General features: G+C 37.0%; 1 protein-coding gene across 1 annotated transcript; it reads right to left on the reverse strand.

Moving 5' to 3' along the window:
• Window positions 1-862: 862 nt before the first annotated feature.
• On the reverse strand, window positions 863-18,552 carry trib2 (tribbles pseudokinase 2). Its single transcript, XM_073933676.1, has 3 exons — window positions 17,519-18,552; window positions 16,593-16,885; window positions 863-2,910 (listed from the first exon to the last, which is right to left on the reverse strand). Exons 1-3 carry the CDS (start codon window positions 17,786-17,788, stop codon window positions 2,442-2,444), a joined length of 1,032 nt encoding a protein of 343 aa, XP_073789777.1. The 5' UTR covers window positions 17,789-18,552; the 3' UTR covers window positions 863-2,441.
• Between the last annotated feature and the right edge of the window lie 237 nt (window positions 18,553-18,789).

An 18,789-nucleotide genomic window follows, 5' to 3' on the forward strand; every position in this document is an offset into this window, starting at 1 on the left:
AAAAGCGCAATTGGACTCCTAGTAAATCCTTCGTAATATTCTTCAAGGAAAAAATAAAATATATTTATATTTATATATATATATTTTAAAAAACAAACTCCCCTCTTGCTAGGCAGGCTAAAGCATTCAAAGGGCACATGCCATTGACTAGATATAAATCACGATTTCAAGTAACAATGATATACGACGAAACAAGTCTACACGTACCCATTCAAAACATGATCATTTCACAGACCTATGCAGGCAGTAGAGGTACTCGAGACCTTGTAGTCGTAGCAATATCGTCTAATATTTATGGAGTCAAATGCAAAAACAATCCAAAAAAAAAAAGAAAAAAAAAGAAGAAAAATAAAAACGTGAGTTCGGGGTGCGCAGTTACTGGCACTGACGTTTAAATCGTAGACTTTCCAACTTGGGACGAACTTTGATGCAAAAAGTCAAACCTGTCCTGTGTCAAATATATTGCCTACAATATTCGCGGTTAACCAAAAAACCCTGCATGTATTCCTTTTTTTTAAATATAGTAGTTGTTAAGTTATAAATAAAATAAAAAAAGTTACATTTTGCTCCAGCAAAAAGGAAAAACCTAACTAAAAGTTAAATAGATGACACTAGTTTAGAGAGCATCTCCAAGCCTAGGCGAGTCAAGTGCTTGACGTTTTCTTTAAATTCTCCGAAAGGAGAACGTTTCAGTAACGTTAGAGCAGAAAAAGCAGCAATAATAGTAAAAGGAACAGCTTAATGCAACACAAACTTTTTTTTTTTTAATGTAAAAACTAAAGGTCACAGAGGATGGCTGTCGACGTTTGCAGATATTCCAACAATCTCACAGCAATTTGAAACTTTTTGATTTAGTGGCTAATTCGTATGAATTCATAGATCTCATTCGAACAATTTAATATGATTTGCTCAACCCATGATGATGGTTGGGTTTAGGGGTGACATTTTTAAAAATCATACTTTTCGTACTACCGACTTATGTCATATGAATTAGCCACTAAACTGACCATGCTAATTCATAACTTGTTGATTTAGTGGCTAATTCAAATGAATTTGTAGATCTTATTTGTACAATTTAGCATGATTTGCTCATCTGCCAATGACAGTTGGGTTTAGGGGTGGCATTTGGTGCCATGGCTCCTTTAAAAAAAAAAAAATTCATACTTTTCGTACTACCGAACTTATATGATTTTGTATGAATTAGCCACTAAACTGACTAATGCTAATTCGTAATTTGTTGATTTAGTGGCTAATTCGTATAAATTCATATAACCTCATTCAAACAATTTAGTACAATTTGCTCATTCCCCAATGACGGTTTATATATATATAAGTTTGGTGCCACGGCTCCTTTTAAAAATCTTACATTTTTGTACAACTGAACTCATGAATTTGTAAGAATTAGCCACTAAACTGAGCATGCTAATTCGCAACTTGATTTAGTGGCTAATTTGTATGATCTCATTTGTACAATTTTGTACGATTTGCTGATCCCCCAATAATAGTTGGGTTTATGGGTGAAGTTTGGTGCTAAGCCTCCTTTTATAAATTGTAAATTTTTGTATAACTTATCTCATATGAAGTACCCAATAAACTGACTATGCTAATTCGTAATTTGTTGGTTTAGTGGCTAATTCATGCAACCTCATTCATACAATTTAGTACGATTTGCTCATCCCCCCAGTAACGATTGGGTTTAGGGATGGAGTTTGGTGCCATGGCTCCCTTCAAAAATCGTACATTTTCGTACAACTGACTCATGAATTTGTATGAATTAGCCACTAAACTGACCATGCCAATTCGTAAATTTTTGATTTAGAGGGTAATTCGTATAAAATTGTAGATCTGATCTGTACAATTTAGTATGATTTGCTCATCCGCCAATTATGATTGGGTTTAGGGGTGGCATTTGGTGTCACACCTCCTTTTAATAGTCATACATTTTCGTATGACTGAACTAATACAAATTAGCCCTTAAACTGTCAAAGCGTAAAATAGTTTTGCTTCCTCGTGAGATAAGGCTAAATATTCTTAGAATGAACCAAAAAAAAAAAAAAGACGCAACCAACAACAAACTGCATTCGAGGAAGAAAGAAAACACGGTCGACAACTTGGCGCAGGAAACAGGAGCTGTTTTGCCTGATATTTTCTTTGTTCCTTGGCTGCGTTCTCCTGTGCTGTAATGCATGTTTCGTAGCTTACTGCGACTCGTGAGCACCACGTAAAAACCTAAACAATAAACCAAAAAAAGTCTTGCTACATCACTCAACGCCATTAGCATTTCGCTTCGTCCAGAAGTCGTAGCTTAACCAGAAACAGTCCACATCTCTCCGCGGAATGAGAAATAACGATAGACACCATTGTAATATGAGTGTATTTTGCGTTTTTGTTTATCAGATAATCTAAAAGAACGTGGCATAAATGTCTTGACGAGTTTGTGCTCAGCTAAAGAACTGTTCTAGTTCTTCTTCCATGTTGGCCTCTGGTACCATTTGGTCCAACTCCCGTTCGTTTCTTCCATGGTTGACGGCCGGAGTGATGGAGGCCAAAAACCAGGGATGGTCCAGAATTTCTCGGGATGTGAGGCGCTCGGCGGGCTCTCTCCGCAAGATGCTACGAATCAGGCATCGCGCTTTGGGTGTTAGCGTCTCTGGGATGCTAAACTGCCCGCGGCGGATCTTACTGAACAGCGAACTTGGCTCCACATCGTGGAAGGGATACCGGCCAACCAGGATGGTGTACAGCATCACTCCTAAGCTCCACACGTCCGCCGCCTTTCCCGAATAGCTGCCGTTTGCATTGAGGATTTCAGGGCTGACGTAAGCAGGACAGCCGTGTTTGTCCGAGAGGGAATCATTGCCCCCTTCGAGGAGGAACGTGTCCTCGAGACTCTCCAACTTTACATGGTTCCTGCAAAAGACAAAGAACAACATATTTGAAGGTGTTCGTTAAGACATCTATGTGGTTGTTTTCAGTTGTTCAACTTTCAAAGTTGTAATTTTTGGCCAAGTATGGGAATTTGTACTTGGCATTTACCCATCCAACACACACCATAAACACACCCAGAGCAGTGTTGTGTATTGTTAAGTATTGTTTATAGTATTTGAGTATTGTTTGTAGTTGTTTATTAAATTTGTATTTTCATTGGTGTAGGCTATGAAACTATACTAGTCTTTGGGCTAATTTTGGGTACATTTACGTTTTTGGGGAATGCCGATTAATGTACACTGTCCCTTCTTGTAAAAAACAAAACTGAGAAAACGATTGGTTTGCTGGCTTTCAAGATGGACTGTGCAACAGTTAATGGACAGTCTAGTTTATAAAGTTTGAAAATACTTAATAAACAATATAAACATAAGCGACATTTGATGCAGAAACAGGGAATTTTATAGTTTTGCGATAGTGTTTGGAATGTTTGTTTGCTTACAAGATGAATCAGAATTAAATTCATTTTTACTGCAAAATTATTGGTAAATGAGCTTAGAAGTGTTAGAAAATGTATTCAAATTGAATTAAAGCAAGACTGAGCCTTTACAAATATCGTTTATGACATTTAAGACAAAAAAATGGAAACACTTTGCATTTGTGAAAACCACAAAGACACAAATGTTAGGTGCACTTATTTACAATGTGCATCACATAAAAAATGAATCCCGTTTCTTCAGTTTTAAATGAGCAATAGCTGACAAACTAATAAATGAAATCCTAATATTGACTGAACTGAACAAATTCAAGATCATTGGAAGATTTGATCATTTATGACCTTAGACAAAAACTCTAAATATTTAACAAGTTGATTTAAGATTAAACAACCTTTAAATGCTAAGTGATTGACAAATTAACCAAACAGAACATTTTATAATGAATTTATTGACATAAAATATTGTAAATTTAAGGAAATGTTTGGTTTGCAGCCTTAAAATATGGATTCCAAATATACGAGTTTCCACCACTTTCAGTCAGAACAACTGGCTTAATGTAAAACACATTAAATGGAAAATATTGGAGACTCAAACAAACTAAATAATCTTTGATGGAAAAATGGGAAAATAAAGGTTATGGACATCGAATGCTGTAAAATAAAATGTCTGGTTTCAAAGACTGGAAACTGACTGAAAAAAACTAATAAAGAAGAGGTGTAAGATACACTACATTGGAAACAAGTGATGGAAACTAAATGCTAAATGAAAGTAATGCTCTCAAATCTGCCCAAAATCCTCAAAAAAAAGTTTTGAAGCCAAGTAAGCTAAAATAAAGACAGACCTAAATATCTTTCATGAAGCAAGCACACGGTTCCTCAAATTCATAAAAAAAAAAAAAAAAAAAAAAAAAAAAAAAAAAAAAAAAAAAATCACACAAACATCTGATCTTTCACATAAAATAGATTGAAAATGTATACAATTTGTTCCCAAAGAGATCTATTTGATAATCTGGTGAAATCGTATTTATATCGCAATAATCGCAGAAATACAAAATATCCGTTTTTTTTTTTTTTAATATCGTGCAGCCCCATCATGGTTTCTCAAATTTATTCAAAAATTACAATCATCTGATCTTTGATGTAAACTAATAAAATTACAAAACTAAATGATTAATTTAAGAGAAATTATTGCTCTCAAATATGTCCAAATAACCTCAAACACCTTTCAAAGAAGCCAATTACGCTAAAGTAAAAAGAAAATCCCCCCAAAAATGTTTCAAAGAAGCCGTTGCGAAATAGTTAAGCTAAAATAAAGACAGAGCTAAATATCTTTCATGAAATAAAATAGTTAAGCTAAAATAACAACTAGACCCAAATATCTTTCATGAAGTAAACGCACGGTTCGTCAAATTAATTTAATAATCTGGTGGCATTGTATTTATAATCGCAATCATCGCAGAAATACAAAATATCGCAATGTCCGATTTTTTTCTATATCGTGCAGCTCCCAGCATGGTTTTAAGTTCATTCAAAAATGACAAACATCTGATCTTTGACGTAAACTAATAAAATGACAAAACTATATAATCAATTTATATATTAATGCAATCAAATTTATCCAAAATCTCCCCTAAAAACATTTCAAAGAAGCCATTTAAGCTAAAAGTAAAGAGAAAATCCCCCAAAAAATGTTTCAAAGAAGCTGCTGCAAAATAATTAAGCTAAAATAAAGACTTAATATCTTTCATGAAGTAATTGGACAGTTGCTCAAAATTATTCAAAAATGACACGAACATCTGGTCTTTAATGTAAAATAACAAAATGACAAATTTATATGATCAATTTAAAAGAAATTAATGCTCTTAAATCTATCAAAAAAAAAATATTTCAAAGACGTTTCAAAATAATTAAGCTAAAATAAAGACAGAGCAAAATATCTTTCATGAAGTAAATACATGGTTCCTCAAATTTATAAAAAGAAATGACACAAACATCTGATCTTTAACATAAACTAATAAAATTACAAAACTATATGATCATTTTAAGAAAAATTAATGCTCTCAAATCGTTCCAAATATCCCCAAAAATCCTTTCAAAGAAGCCAATTAAGCTAAAGTAAAGAGAAAATCCTCCAAAAAGTTTCAAAGAAGCTGCTGCAAAATAATTAGGCTAAAATAAAGACAGAGCTAAATATTTTTCATGAAGTAATTGCAGTTCTTTAAATTCATTCAAAAATGACACAAACATCTGATCTTTGATGTAAAATAATAAAATGACAAAACTATATGATCAATTTAAGATAAATTATTGGTCTCAAATCGGTCCAAAACCCTCAAAAAACATTAAGAAGCCAAGTCAGCTAAAATAATGACAGATCTAAATATTTTAGTAATAACACGGTAGGGCTGTGCAATTAATCGAAAATCCGATTTCGATTACGACTTCTAACGATTATGAAAAACCAAAAATCGAGATAAAAGATTATTCCATCATATACGGCCTCCTTTCCAGTTCCACATGAAAGTGACTGAAAGATAGGCTGTAATGTAACTTTTGCAGCATGGGATGCGCATCTTTCATATTTTTAAAAGCGCGAAAGTGCACGTGCTGTTGTGTGCGCGCGCGCTGCGCTTAGCCTCGGACAGGTATTGTGTGTGTTTGTGTGTGTCTGTGTGCTCGCGGTTCGCGCTTAGCCTCAGACAGCAGAGCACACGCACATCTAACGCCATCTTAATGCGAGCGCTTTAATGGTCAAATACATGCACGGTGTTTAGTGATTATTCAAATTAATCCTCATTTGTGTAATAAACAAGATGAGAATCAAAAGACACGTGAAAGAGAAACCATATCGGAGCTGCACTATTCTTAAAGTGACAGCGTGCGATATTCCTGCTGCTGTTTTTATTATTAATCAAACAACAAAAGGACAAAATCCACTCACTGCTCTTGGCTGAAGGACTTTTGTAGTTAAAGTTTTTTCTTACAGTGAAGATGCTTAAAACACAGTTTAAACATAACAGTTTTAATAGCTCATTTCTAATAACTGATTTCTTTTATCTTTGCTATGATGACAACACATAATATTTTACTAGATATTTTTCAAGATACTAGTATTCAGCTTAAAGTGACATTTAAAAGCTTAACTAGAGTAAATAAGCAAGTCATTATGTAACAGTAGTTTCTTCTGCAGACAATCAAAAATATATTGCCTAAGGGGGCTAATAATATTGAGCTATTAAAATAGATTTCAAAATATTTAAACCTGATTTTTATCTAGCTAAAATAAAACAAATAAGCCTTTCTCCAGAAGAAAAAAATATTATAGTAAATACTGTAAAAAATTGCTCTGTTAAACATAATTTGGGAAATATTTGTATATAAAAATAAATTCACTGAAGGGCGAATAATTTTGACTTTAACTGATAATCGTTTTGAATAATCGTGATTACAATTATGACCAAAATATGCGCGATTATGATTTTTCCCATAATCGAGCAGCCCTATCACACGGTGCCTCAAATTCATTAAAACAAAATGACATGAACATCTTATATTTGACGTAAAATAATTGAAAATGAATACATTGTTCCCAAAGAGATCTATTCGGTAATCTGGTAAAACTGTAATTATATCATAATATATATTGTAGAAATACAAAAAAGCACAATGTCCGATTTTTTGAATATCGTGCACCCTATCATGGTTTCTCAAATTTATTCAAAAATGACTGAAAAACATCTGAAAAAGATCTGATGTTTGACGTAAATAAAACGACAAAACTACTTGATCAATTTAAGTGAAATTACTGCTCTCAAATCCATCCAAAATCCCAAAGAACGTTTCAAATCATTTTCACTCTACTATGCTTAAAGCATAGTAGTTTTTGACAGCAAAGCATAAATATGCTCCACGTATTGGATGGTAAATCCCTTGCATTAAAAAAAAGCAATATAAAGTCAGCCTCGGGACATTCCTGCCAGTGTAATCCAGAGGGAAATCTGGAATTCATTCTCGGAATTATAAGCAGCAGGAATAATGCAGCACCAGAGATGGAGTTTATCAAAGCATCAGGATTTCCCTGTGATCCTCGTTTTTCCACTGCGATCTTGCAATTTGCACAATAATGCAAAACACAAAACATGCAGATGATGTGCTGTTATGGTTACTTTATCTGGTCATTATCTGAACAGTATGGCTGACTAAATATGCAGCTTTTCTGGTCTTGGAGGTAGGCTTGTCACAATAATCTGTATATGGACTAATCGCACAACACATGGACATGACCTCAATCATTTTTAGTGATGCAATATATATCACCCATACATAAAAACCAATTCTAGCAACACTTCAGCTGTTTGTGCAACCTCTCCATCTCTATTGAAGGTGTCAGATTCATGGTAAAAAAAAAACACTAATTACTATAAATTACTGTAGTATATTTTCATGTGATTATATCATCCGAGCATTATACGAGTGGCATAAAATTGCCTTAAAATGACAATAATATTGTTTATCGCAATATATTTTGGTGCAAAATATCGTACAAGAAAAAACAGATATCATGACAGGCCTACTTGGATGTTTGCGAGTGTTAAGATGAATGTTTTAATTAATGTTTGTGAATAGAGCTGCACGATTCTGGCTAAAATGAGAATTGCGTTTTTTTTTTGCTTATAATAAAGGTCCCGATTTTCTCACGATTCTGTAGATGTAAAATAAAGGGTAAGATGAGTGGGATGTTATTATTGTTACTCTCAAACATGTGGTAAAACAGCAATAGGCTTTGTGTAGCTGTACTGTTGGTTAAAATACTACATTTTGTATAGACTTGCAATGGTGGACTTGAACAGACTTTAGATTTGTCCTGGTCATTAATGTTGATGATAATTCTGATGTTGAATCATTGTGTTTGAGACATATGCTTACAATCGGTCATTTCTTGCTTAAAATCTGTCACTGACGTGATTTTTGTAAATACAGAAGACTGGGTGGGTATTTTTGCATTTCGGCGGGTTTTGGATACATTTTGGGCTGGAATCAGTCAGCTACATCTGGCAACACTGTGTGCGCTTTCGGTTTCATTTTTACTGATAGGAGCGGTTTCTTTTCTCGCGCTGCTCCTAAACGATTACTCTGTGCCACAATTTGAATGTTATTTACAACTTTATTAGCTGTTATTCACAGCCTATGCAGGTTCTGTTCACTAAAGTACACTTCATTCAGAGGCGCGCGCGTCCGCCATCTCTGTGGTAACAGCTGACATTCAGCTTAAGTCACGTGTGATTTTGCGGTCGCAAATACATTACATGAAGACTGAAATGACATTTTTGAGGTGAATTATATCTTATAAATACAGCATGTGACTCTTTCAACACCATTTGGAGGTGTCCACGTTGTTGAACAACGTATGTAAAACAATGTGAAGACTTGTGCGCTCACCATTTAGTGATGGGTCGTTCATGAACGATTCGTTCATCCGCGCGTGCGCACATTTGTGCAGGTAGGATCGTTAATTTCAAGCCAATCATATGCGTTTAGAGCCGGGAAAAGAATTGATCCGCTCACCTCTCGAGTCCTCTATCGGGTCTGAGTCTCTCGTTCCTCATGGGCCAATCATACACGTTTAGAGCCGGAAAAAGAATTGAACCGTTCATCTCTCGAGTCCTCGGGTTTGAGTCATTCTGTCACGTGATAAACGAACAATCATGGCTCCTATCGGCTTAGACTGTGCATTGATTAAGATTATATGTGACTGTCAGTGTAACGTGAATGAACCCTTACATTTGAAGACATGAAGAGGTGAGCTGAGCAAAGAGACAACCATACCTCCATAGACAAAAGAGCAGGTAAACATTGAATTATTATGTTCTCCTTCTTATATTCTATTTATGACTTATTTGTTGTGTGATCAACCTTTTGGGCTAGTTGTAGATGTGTTTGGAAGCAATTCGTAACATTTTAATAATATTTTGGCAAATTGAACCAAATGACTCGAAAAAAGATTCGTTCACCTTGATGAACGAGATTCAAAGATCCGAGTCAATAAAATGATCCGAACTTCCCATCACTACCACCATTGCTTCTCTCCTGAACTTGAAAATATGATTGGCAGAATCGTAGAAATGCTGGATTAAGATCGTCTAGGGCACAGGTGTCAAACTCAGTTCCAAAAGGGCCGCAGCTCTGCACAGTTTAGTCCCAACCCTAATTAAACACACCTGATCAAACTAATTGAGTCCTTCAGGCTTGTTTGAAACCTACAGGTAAGTGTGTTGGAGCAGGGTTGAAACTAAACTGTGCAGGGCTTCGGCCCACCAGGAACTGAGTTTGACACCCCTGGTCTAGAGGGTCGAATCGAAATCGCGATCTTTTTACGAGTAATTGTGCAGTTCTAATTGTGAATCGAATCATGTTCATAAGCTGTTTTTTTTTTAAAGACACGATTATTATCTTTATTTCCTAAGTGATGTTTAACACATTTTCAAAATCAATAGTTTTAACCCTCTATATTCTGCCACCCTAGACGCAGATATAACTGAGAACGCGGGTGGTGAGGGTAAGGTCTGGGAAGTAATGTTGTGAAATTTAAGTAAAAACATATACTGAAAATTCAGCTTTGAATCACAGGAATAAATTACATTTTAATATATAGAAAAGTTATTTTAATTTTTTTGTTATAATATTTTTCTGAATTTTCAGCAAATGTCTAAATAATAGGCACTATACACTCACCGGCCATTTTATTAAGTACACCTGTCCAGCTGCTTGTTAATTCAAATTTCTAATCAGTCAATCACAGGTCAGCAACTCGATGCATTTAGGCATAAAGACATGGCCAAGACGATCTGCAGCAGTTCAAACAGAGCATTAGAATGGGGAAGAAATGTGATTCAAGTGATTTTGAACGTGACATGGTTGTTGATGCCAGACGGGTTGGTCTAAGTAGTTCAGAAACTGCTGATCTACTGGGATTTTCACGCACAGCCATCCCTAGGGTTTACAGAATATGGTGCGAAAAAGAGAAAATATCCAGTGAGTGGCAGTTCAAATGCCTTGTGACAAATGCCTTGTTGATGCCAGAGGTCAGAGGAGAATGGCCAGACTGGATTGAGCTGATAGAAAGGCAACAGTAACTCAAATAACCACTCGTTACAACCGAGATATGCAGAAGAGCATCTCTAAAAGCACAACACATCCAACCTCTACAGCAGCAGAAGACCACACCGACTGCCACTCCTAACAGCTAAGAATAAGAAACGGAGGCTACAATTCACACAGGCTCACCAAAATTGGACAATAGATTGGAAAAACAATGCCTGGTTTGTTAAGTCTAGATTTCTGTGGCAGCATTCAGTTGGTAGGGTCAGATTTTGGCATCAACAACATGAAAGCATGGATCCATCCTGCCTTGTATCAACAGTTCAGGCTAGTAGTGATGGTGTAATGATATAGGGGATATTTTCTTGACATGGATGGACCATGTCCATCCCTTTATGACCACAGTCTACCCATCCTCTGATGGCTACTTCCAGCAGGATAACACACCCTGTCATAAAGCACAAATTATCTCAGACTGATTTCTTAAACATGACAACGAGTTCACTGTACTCAAATGGCCTACACAGTCACCAGAGCTCAATCCAATAGAGCACTTTTGACATGTCGTGGAACAGGAGATTCACATCATGCATGTGCAGCCGACAAATCTGCAGCAAATGTGTGATGCTATCATTTCAATATGGACCAAAATCTCTGAGGAATATTTCAAGTACCTTGTTGAAATCTATGCCACGAAGGATTAAGGCAGTTCTGAAAGCAAAAGTGGTCCAACCCGGTACTAGTAAAGTATAACTAATAAAGTGGCCGGTGAGTGTATATATGCATATTATACATTTTTGTTCAAGTTAGTTCAGGATTAGAAATCACTCATATTTTAAATGTACTAAAAAAAAACATCCCAAATATGAGACACAGTAAGGGGTAAAAAAAAAAAAAAAAAAAAAAAAAAAAAAAAAAAAACTTTAATGCAGTCATGCAAGTCACTTTGTGCTACATTGCTTAACAGTGAAAATAGCTGAAAAACACACTTTAACCACAGCACACAGCCAAAATTACAACCAAACAAAAAAAAAAAAACAATGCAACGAAAATATCTGAAGTCTTTTGCAAACTGCCTCGTGACTCAGATTCTGAATCAGAAACTATCCGAATGAAACCGTACTCCCACTCAGTTTCAGCAAAACATCCAATCCTCAGCACTCAAAAACAGTCGTATTATTTTTCACGACAAGCGCTGCTCTGCTGCGTGGAAAGGTTACAAGGCCTCTAAATTACCTGAAGGTCAGAAACGAGCAGGACGGCCCTTCCCTGACCTGAACGTATGACCCGCTTCCATGCGCCGTCGTGTTAAAGAGAGCACAACATGCTCAAAATATTCCTTTAATGACATGCAGCACATGTGAGTCACAGCTAAGTTACAGAAGGTCAAAAGCCACACCACTCATTCATTCATTCATTCATTCATTCATTCATTTACTTTTCGGCTTCATTAAGTCAAATATAAGTCTGCATGAACCGGAAGCTGTGCCTGTTTTTTTTTTTTAATATTGTGACGCAGTTCCTTGAGGAACTGAATAATAAACAGTAAACCGTAAGTGTGGATTGTTTTGGATGTTGATTGTATGTAGTAAAGTGGAAAGATGGAGAAAGGGTTTAGGGAGAGTAATTGCAACCTAACAGACTCCAGCTCCTTACCACTTCAGTTTGTTGTCATAATTTATGCTTGGAGTGGTTAAGGGGTGTGGTTAAGTATGCTAGCCACACCCAATACCTCAGACTGACCTAAATCTGCGAATTTACCTGAAAACAAACAGGAAGTGCTTTTACAGATTTCAATTTTAGATTTCAGAGGCAAACAATTATTTTTATTTTTTAATGACATGCACAGATGAAATTCTTCACCACAAAACTAGCAATATGAGCTAACAAATTCAATATGGTCAGTTTTGATTTCATGTGTGCTTTAAGAGTTTAAAGACCCTTTCAAAACTATTAAGTAGGAAATAGTTAATATATATAAAATGTCAAAACAAACTTAATTTGGATGCTATTTTTTTTATTCTCATTTCATTTTTCAACCTTATTTAAATGTCCTTTCTAACCTCTCCTGTCTATATAGTACGTAATCACTCAAAGCTCCAGAAAACCACAACAAATCCCTTGTGTGGTTGTCACTTGGCAAATAAAGCTCATTTTGATTGAGAAAAAAAGACCTTGCATGATAGCAGGAGAATTAGAGCAGGACACATGGAAGCTCGCGGTACTACATTATGGGGTAATTCCAGTTGAACGGCACCGCGGTCTCTAGCGTTTGGCGGTGGTGTGTTACAAGCCTAGATGACATAACCAGGTCAGGAACCCACTACGCTGAGGAATGCAGTTCTGTCTGGCTCGTTTTCCTCTCTGGTTCCAATCTTGGTGCACCCTCGGTGTTTGATTTCTGGCCAGGGTAATGCTCACCACCCCTTGGCCACGTCTACTCGCGCTCGTCTGCAATCACTCAGTGAAAGGTGGACGGGGCTGACGCACCAGACCACAGTGCATGGGAACAGTAAGGTCAGCCGGCTCACATTTAAAGCAGCGGGCAGCGCTCTCCGTTTCCATCCAGCGAGCCGGAGGGAATCTAGCTGAGCTGACTCATTTGGCCATTGGGGCGACTGCCATTTAGCTTAAACGGGAAGGCCACCCAGATTCATAAAACCAGGCTCAGAATCATTTCAGACTCGTTTTACTGACAGACTCATGGGTAGGCTGATTTTTATAAAAAGTATTAAATAGCACTCAAAAGTCCACAACATGATGCATTTCTGAGTGAAACAAAATATGCAAAAAGAAAACAATGGAACATCATGTCATATTGAACTTGACTGGATTGTAAAGGATTGAAAAATATGAGAGTTTGGCAATTGGAGATGGTGCATAAACTAGCGACCAGATTGGACCCTTTTGTCCATCTCTTTAAGCTTTTGTACAAAAACTGTTCTTCGTACATGGACTACTCAATGAGCTGGATTTCGTTATTGACAAATTGACATTATCCTGGATCAATTTGTTCTTCAAAACTCATCCGAGAGTTGTTGTCAACTGTTATGGTAGCTCAAACCTGCTCGGGTGCAGGCTTATTTCATATTAACAGGATTACATCAGGTCATTTCAAGCAAAGATAATACTGAAAGTATGTACCAAATTGACACTCTTACAGTAGTAGTTTGATACACTTGGGAAAATAGTAAATTGGTAAAAAAAAAAAAAAAATATATATATATATATATATATATATATATATATATATATATATATATATATATATATATATATATATATATATATATATATATATTAGTTATAAGTATAAAGTTTAAAAAGTGCAATCTACACTCTAAAATAAAAGTAAAAATACTGTCACAGGGTGGTTCTCCTTAAGAAGTTCAATGACAACATATGGACTTTTTAGATCTAAACGCATACTATTTTTTTAAGGTACCAGCTTTAGAACAATTTGTGTATGACAATAGACATGCACAATTGACTGTTTTTTTTTTAAAGTAATAATAATTTATGCCATTATACAAGCTTTGACATCTAATATGACGGTGATTTGATGCTTCACAGAAGTTGCAGAAACCTTTGCCAATATCAAAACGCTTTTTTAATGCAAAATTAATTTAAACAGCCAGTTATTCCCTTCAATAAAAAAAATTTGCTCTAAATGTACAACTAAAATTGCTAAACACCCTTGACATAAAAGTGTACAGCCTGTAGCCCACAGCAAAGGTGAAACATTAGAGCGTATCATATTTAACAAACCGTTTACTACAAATTATTTAATTTTGCTCACATGGATAATTGAATATTATTCAGATGATGTCATTACACTGCTGTGCCGTCAGCAAATCCTTGCATTGCTGATCATGATTGAGGATCGATAGATCTGTCCTTCACAACACACGCAACGATCTCAGACATTTTAATCTGATTCACAAACTTGTTTAAAGAACTAAATTAGCCAGAGATAAATTATCAAGATCAAAAAATCCAGGATCGGCCAAATCATCTTAGATAATGGGTGTCCAAACTCAGTCCTGGAGAGTTTAGCTTCAACCCTAATCAACACACGTGAACCAGCAAATCAAGATCTTACTAGATATACTAGAAACTTCCTGGCAGGTGTGTTGAAGTTGGAGCTAAACTCTGCAGGACACCGGCCCTCCAGGTTTGGACACCCCTGTCTTAGATCATTTAACAGAGGTACGAAAACCCCCTGAAATCTACTTATACTTGTTATGGTTGTCAAAAACAAAATCAGATCAACATCACGTTTTTGATGTTTGCACAGGATAACAGTATAACATGCATTTTATAGATTAAAATGTTTGTCATGCAAATGAACAGTCTAAATGCTTACAACAGTATGACTGTTTGCATGAAAACTGTTGTGCAATATACCCTAAAGGTACCAAAATATCTCTACAGGTTGCCAATAACTATTAAAAGAGAATAGAGGAACAAGACTTTTCACTTGCATTTAAATGAGCCCATATGAAAAAAGAAAACAACCTCTTCATTGTTAGTCGCAACCAAACATATGTCAGCACTAAACATAAAAACAATTCGTCAAGTCAGCTTAAAATACCTTGATACTTACCACACAACAACCAGTGTGTAAACGACCAAATATCTACATAGACTGCATATCTACATACATAGGAATGGGTATCGTTAAGGTTTTAACAGTATTACTACTTTTATTGATACCACTTATCGGTTCGGTACTTTAACGGTTCTCTTATGGGTACTTTTTGTAGGTTTTTTTTATGAAAAAACAAAAAACTAATTGAACAGAATTAACAACACTTTGTTTTATTATTACGTTTTAATGAAAAAATAAAACTAAATCAATAATTAAAAAACAAATAAATAAAAATTTTCCTGTATATAAATGTACTATCGTTTGAAGGAAAATTACTCAGTTTTTTTTAAACCATTCTTCTGGTGAAAAATCAACATGTTTGCCTTTTCGGGATCTTTCTTGCTTTATTGGGCTCCCTGCTGTTAAAAATACCCTATTTGAGTAGCAAAATACAGTTTAATGAGAAAATGTTTATGATGTTTTATTAACACATCCACATAAATACACATAAATACAGTTTTGGAACATCTTGCAATGTAAAAATAAGCAGTTTTTTATAATTTCATAAGCATATAGTTTATTATTAGGCTATTCATAAGCTATATTAGTAAATACAGCTGATGAAAAAGCAATTATATCGTTTAAAATTTATTTATGCCACTGCAGAAAAAAATACTGTTTTCATTGTAACCGAATGTTTATGTTTATGCAACTATTTATAAAATACTAATTTGGGTGATTGACTGCTGGCGTAATGATGTGGATGATTTAACATTACAGTTAGTAGTTAGGCAGTCAAAAACTTTTCGTTTGTCCTTCTGCAGTTAATGGACTTTCGAAAGATGCTTTCACTTAGCCAGATTCTTTGCGTTTCCACTTATACAAGAAAACAACTTGTTGCAACTGACATTGTCACTGTTCACTCGGGCAATACAACCAGTTTGGTTCACTCCGCAAGCTTATGAGCTGTGTGTCCGCTTAGCACGAGGCTCCACTGAGTGTGTGCGCACACCCAAGAACTGTGAAGGTTTTTATACTTGACGTGCTCGCCGGAAACACAAGCATTTCTCATGTGAGAACTGTGCAGACGAGTATCAAATATCCCAAATTAGAAAAGGTTGGTCAGTTAAATTATGCTACTGTAAGTAATGTTTACTCAGCAATAATTCTCCAGTACCGATAGCACGTGTTAACTTCAGAGATTAACGATACTTCGGTCTTTTATAATGTAGCACTGATACTGATAAAGTACCGAATTTCAGTACCCATCCCTACACACATACTGTTTGTTCAAACTACTCATTTGAAACTGAGACAACACAATTCTTCAGTTTTTTTTGCGACAACTTAATTGTTTTAAGTTCAATCCACTTAAATTGGTAAAAACTAATAAGTTAACTTAATTCCTTAAGGAACTCAGCATTTTTTTAACAGTCTAGTCAGAATATGCATGTTCGGTTTGCAAGCAGACATCTTTATTACCTGTCCTCATTCTTGAAGACGAACTTCCTCAGCTTGAGGTCTCGGAGGACCAGGCCGTTGTCGTGGCAGTGCGCCACAGCTGATGCTATCTGATGGAAAAGTCTGGCAGCCTCTTCCTCTCGCAGCTTCTTGCAAGTGCGAACGAAAGAGTGCATATCGCCATGGCTCCTCTCGAAGAACACGTACGCTCGCGTATCCCCCAGAAGGATCTCCACTATCTGGTTAATGTTCTCATGGGTACCCAGCACGAAGTAAGCAGCCAGTGACTCCTGATATCGACTGATATCAAACACCTGGAGGGTAGAAAGAGAGAGAGAGAGAGGGGCATTTTAAATTAAATTAGAAGCAGTCATCGATTACCCAACATCTCAGGTGGGAGCGCAAAGGTATCAGCCCACCAAAGAGAAGTGGCATCTTTAGAGCTGATGCTTAATTGTGAAACAAAAGAATGGAAATCCATGCGGCACAGAGTCGAGCACCTCTGCTGCATTTTCAAGTCCCCAAAACATACACTGAATTTTGATGTTGCTTAGTAACAGACACCTAAAACAGAGAGATGGGCTAAATATAACAGAAGGGATGGACATGGCAGGCCATTCCCTTTCATCTGAAGATAAGAGGTTTTCACTAATGCCTATTCGGAGTGTCTTGGGTTTTGAAGTCATGCAGACTTGCACGCATGAATGCATGGTTGTATGCACACACACACACACACTTAAAGGGTATTCCCTCATGCTTTTTTTTTTTGCACGTGACTATAACTCATCACTCCATGCATCACAAAAGAAAAGCCATTCATTCTGCTAATGCATGCATGCAATGAGCCAGATGCATGTCATGCTTTGATCCCTATCAATAGCTGATGCAATTGCATGCATGAGTGTTCCCATCCAAAAATATCACGCATAGAGAAGCGAGTTCCTTACCTTGCACACGAGCTCTTCCCCACTGTGCAGGTGGGTGGCTCTGAAAACGTGGTCTCCCTCGATGGGCTCCAACAAAAGGTAATTTCCAATGCAAGAAATGCAGTGCGAGGAGTCCGGGGTCTCGGGGGGGCTGGGAGATCCTAAATTGGGACTGAAACTCTGGCTGGATTCTGTAGTCCTTAGGCAAGAGAGCTCCTCAAAGTCGTGCGCTTTGTGCCTCGATCTCCCATAACGCGAAATGTTAATGGGACTGGATCTCTGTATGTTCATGAGTATAGGAGGAGGTTCGTCCGGATCAGGAGGTTGATTCAGACGGATTCAATGGGAGGTAGAAGCGAATGCCAAAAAAACAAACAAACAGATGCCCTCTATTTAACACTGGGCATGAATGCAAGCGGCGATTCCCCTCGACTTTAATAATGCTGATTGCAATGCCAATGTGGCGTCATTTGAGCACACATGCGATGACGTGCATGCATGAATTGTGACCTCTATGCTTCACGGTGCCCTCAAAGAAAAAAAAAAGAAGCACGGTTTGGTTAACACACGCGAAAATGCATGTAATACGTCGCGATTGTGAATGTAAAGAGTGTGACGTCACAATCGATGCAGCGCAGCAGGTACAAATTAACAATTATTTCCTTCCCTTTTTGTGCATGAAATTTAAAGTGCCAGCCGGGTTCGGATATCCTGAGAGGGCGCTCCGGGTTCATTCATGCGGGCTTCCGAGCGAATCATGTCCGTGTATCTACCTAAATATAGCCAGGGAGATATTTTTTTTGTCCTCCAGGTCGCGAGCCGCCTTTTGTTACGCCTGGGAAGTCGATGTCCTCTCTCCGCGCGAGCACGCAAAACTCCGACGGATGGATATAATTCGGAGACAAAGGCGAGAAGGGACGGCCGACGTTCTCCCCCTGGGCCTATCCCTTGTTTCAGCAACAGGACACCATCATCATCTTACTTACGTGGCTGGAAATCTAGTCCATTAAGCGCGGGTCAGCCACAAACACACACACACGAGCCGCTGACTGACTGACTGCGCTCGCGGGACTGACTGGAGCTCCACGCGCGCGACCAGCCCCCATGACGTCACCCACGAGGCGCGCTCTCATTGGCCGCTCGCTCGGAGCTGACACATCCACAGTCCGCGCGGTCATGTGAGATGATTGTTGTCCTTGGAGTTTTAATTGAAGCAGCCGAAATTATCTGTCTATAGGGTGAATGTAGACAGGGGGAGAGAAGTGTGTTATGATTAAATGTCAGTTGGTTTC

The sequence above is a fragment of the Danio rerio genome, chromosome 20 (genome assembly GCF_049306965.1).
Source record: "Danio rerio strain Tuebingen ecotype United States chromosome 20, GRCz12tu, whole genome shotgun sequence".
Taxonomy (NCBI): Eukaryota; Metazoa; Chordata; class Actinopteri; order Cypriniformes; family Danionidae; genus Danio; species Danio rerio.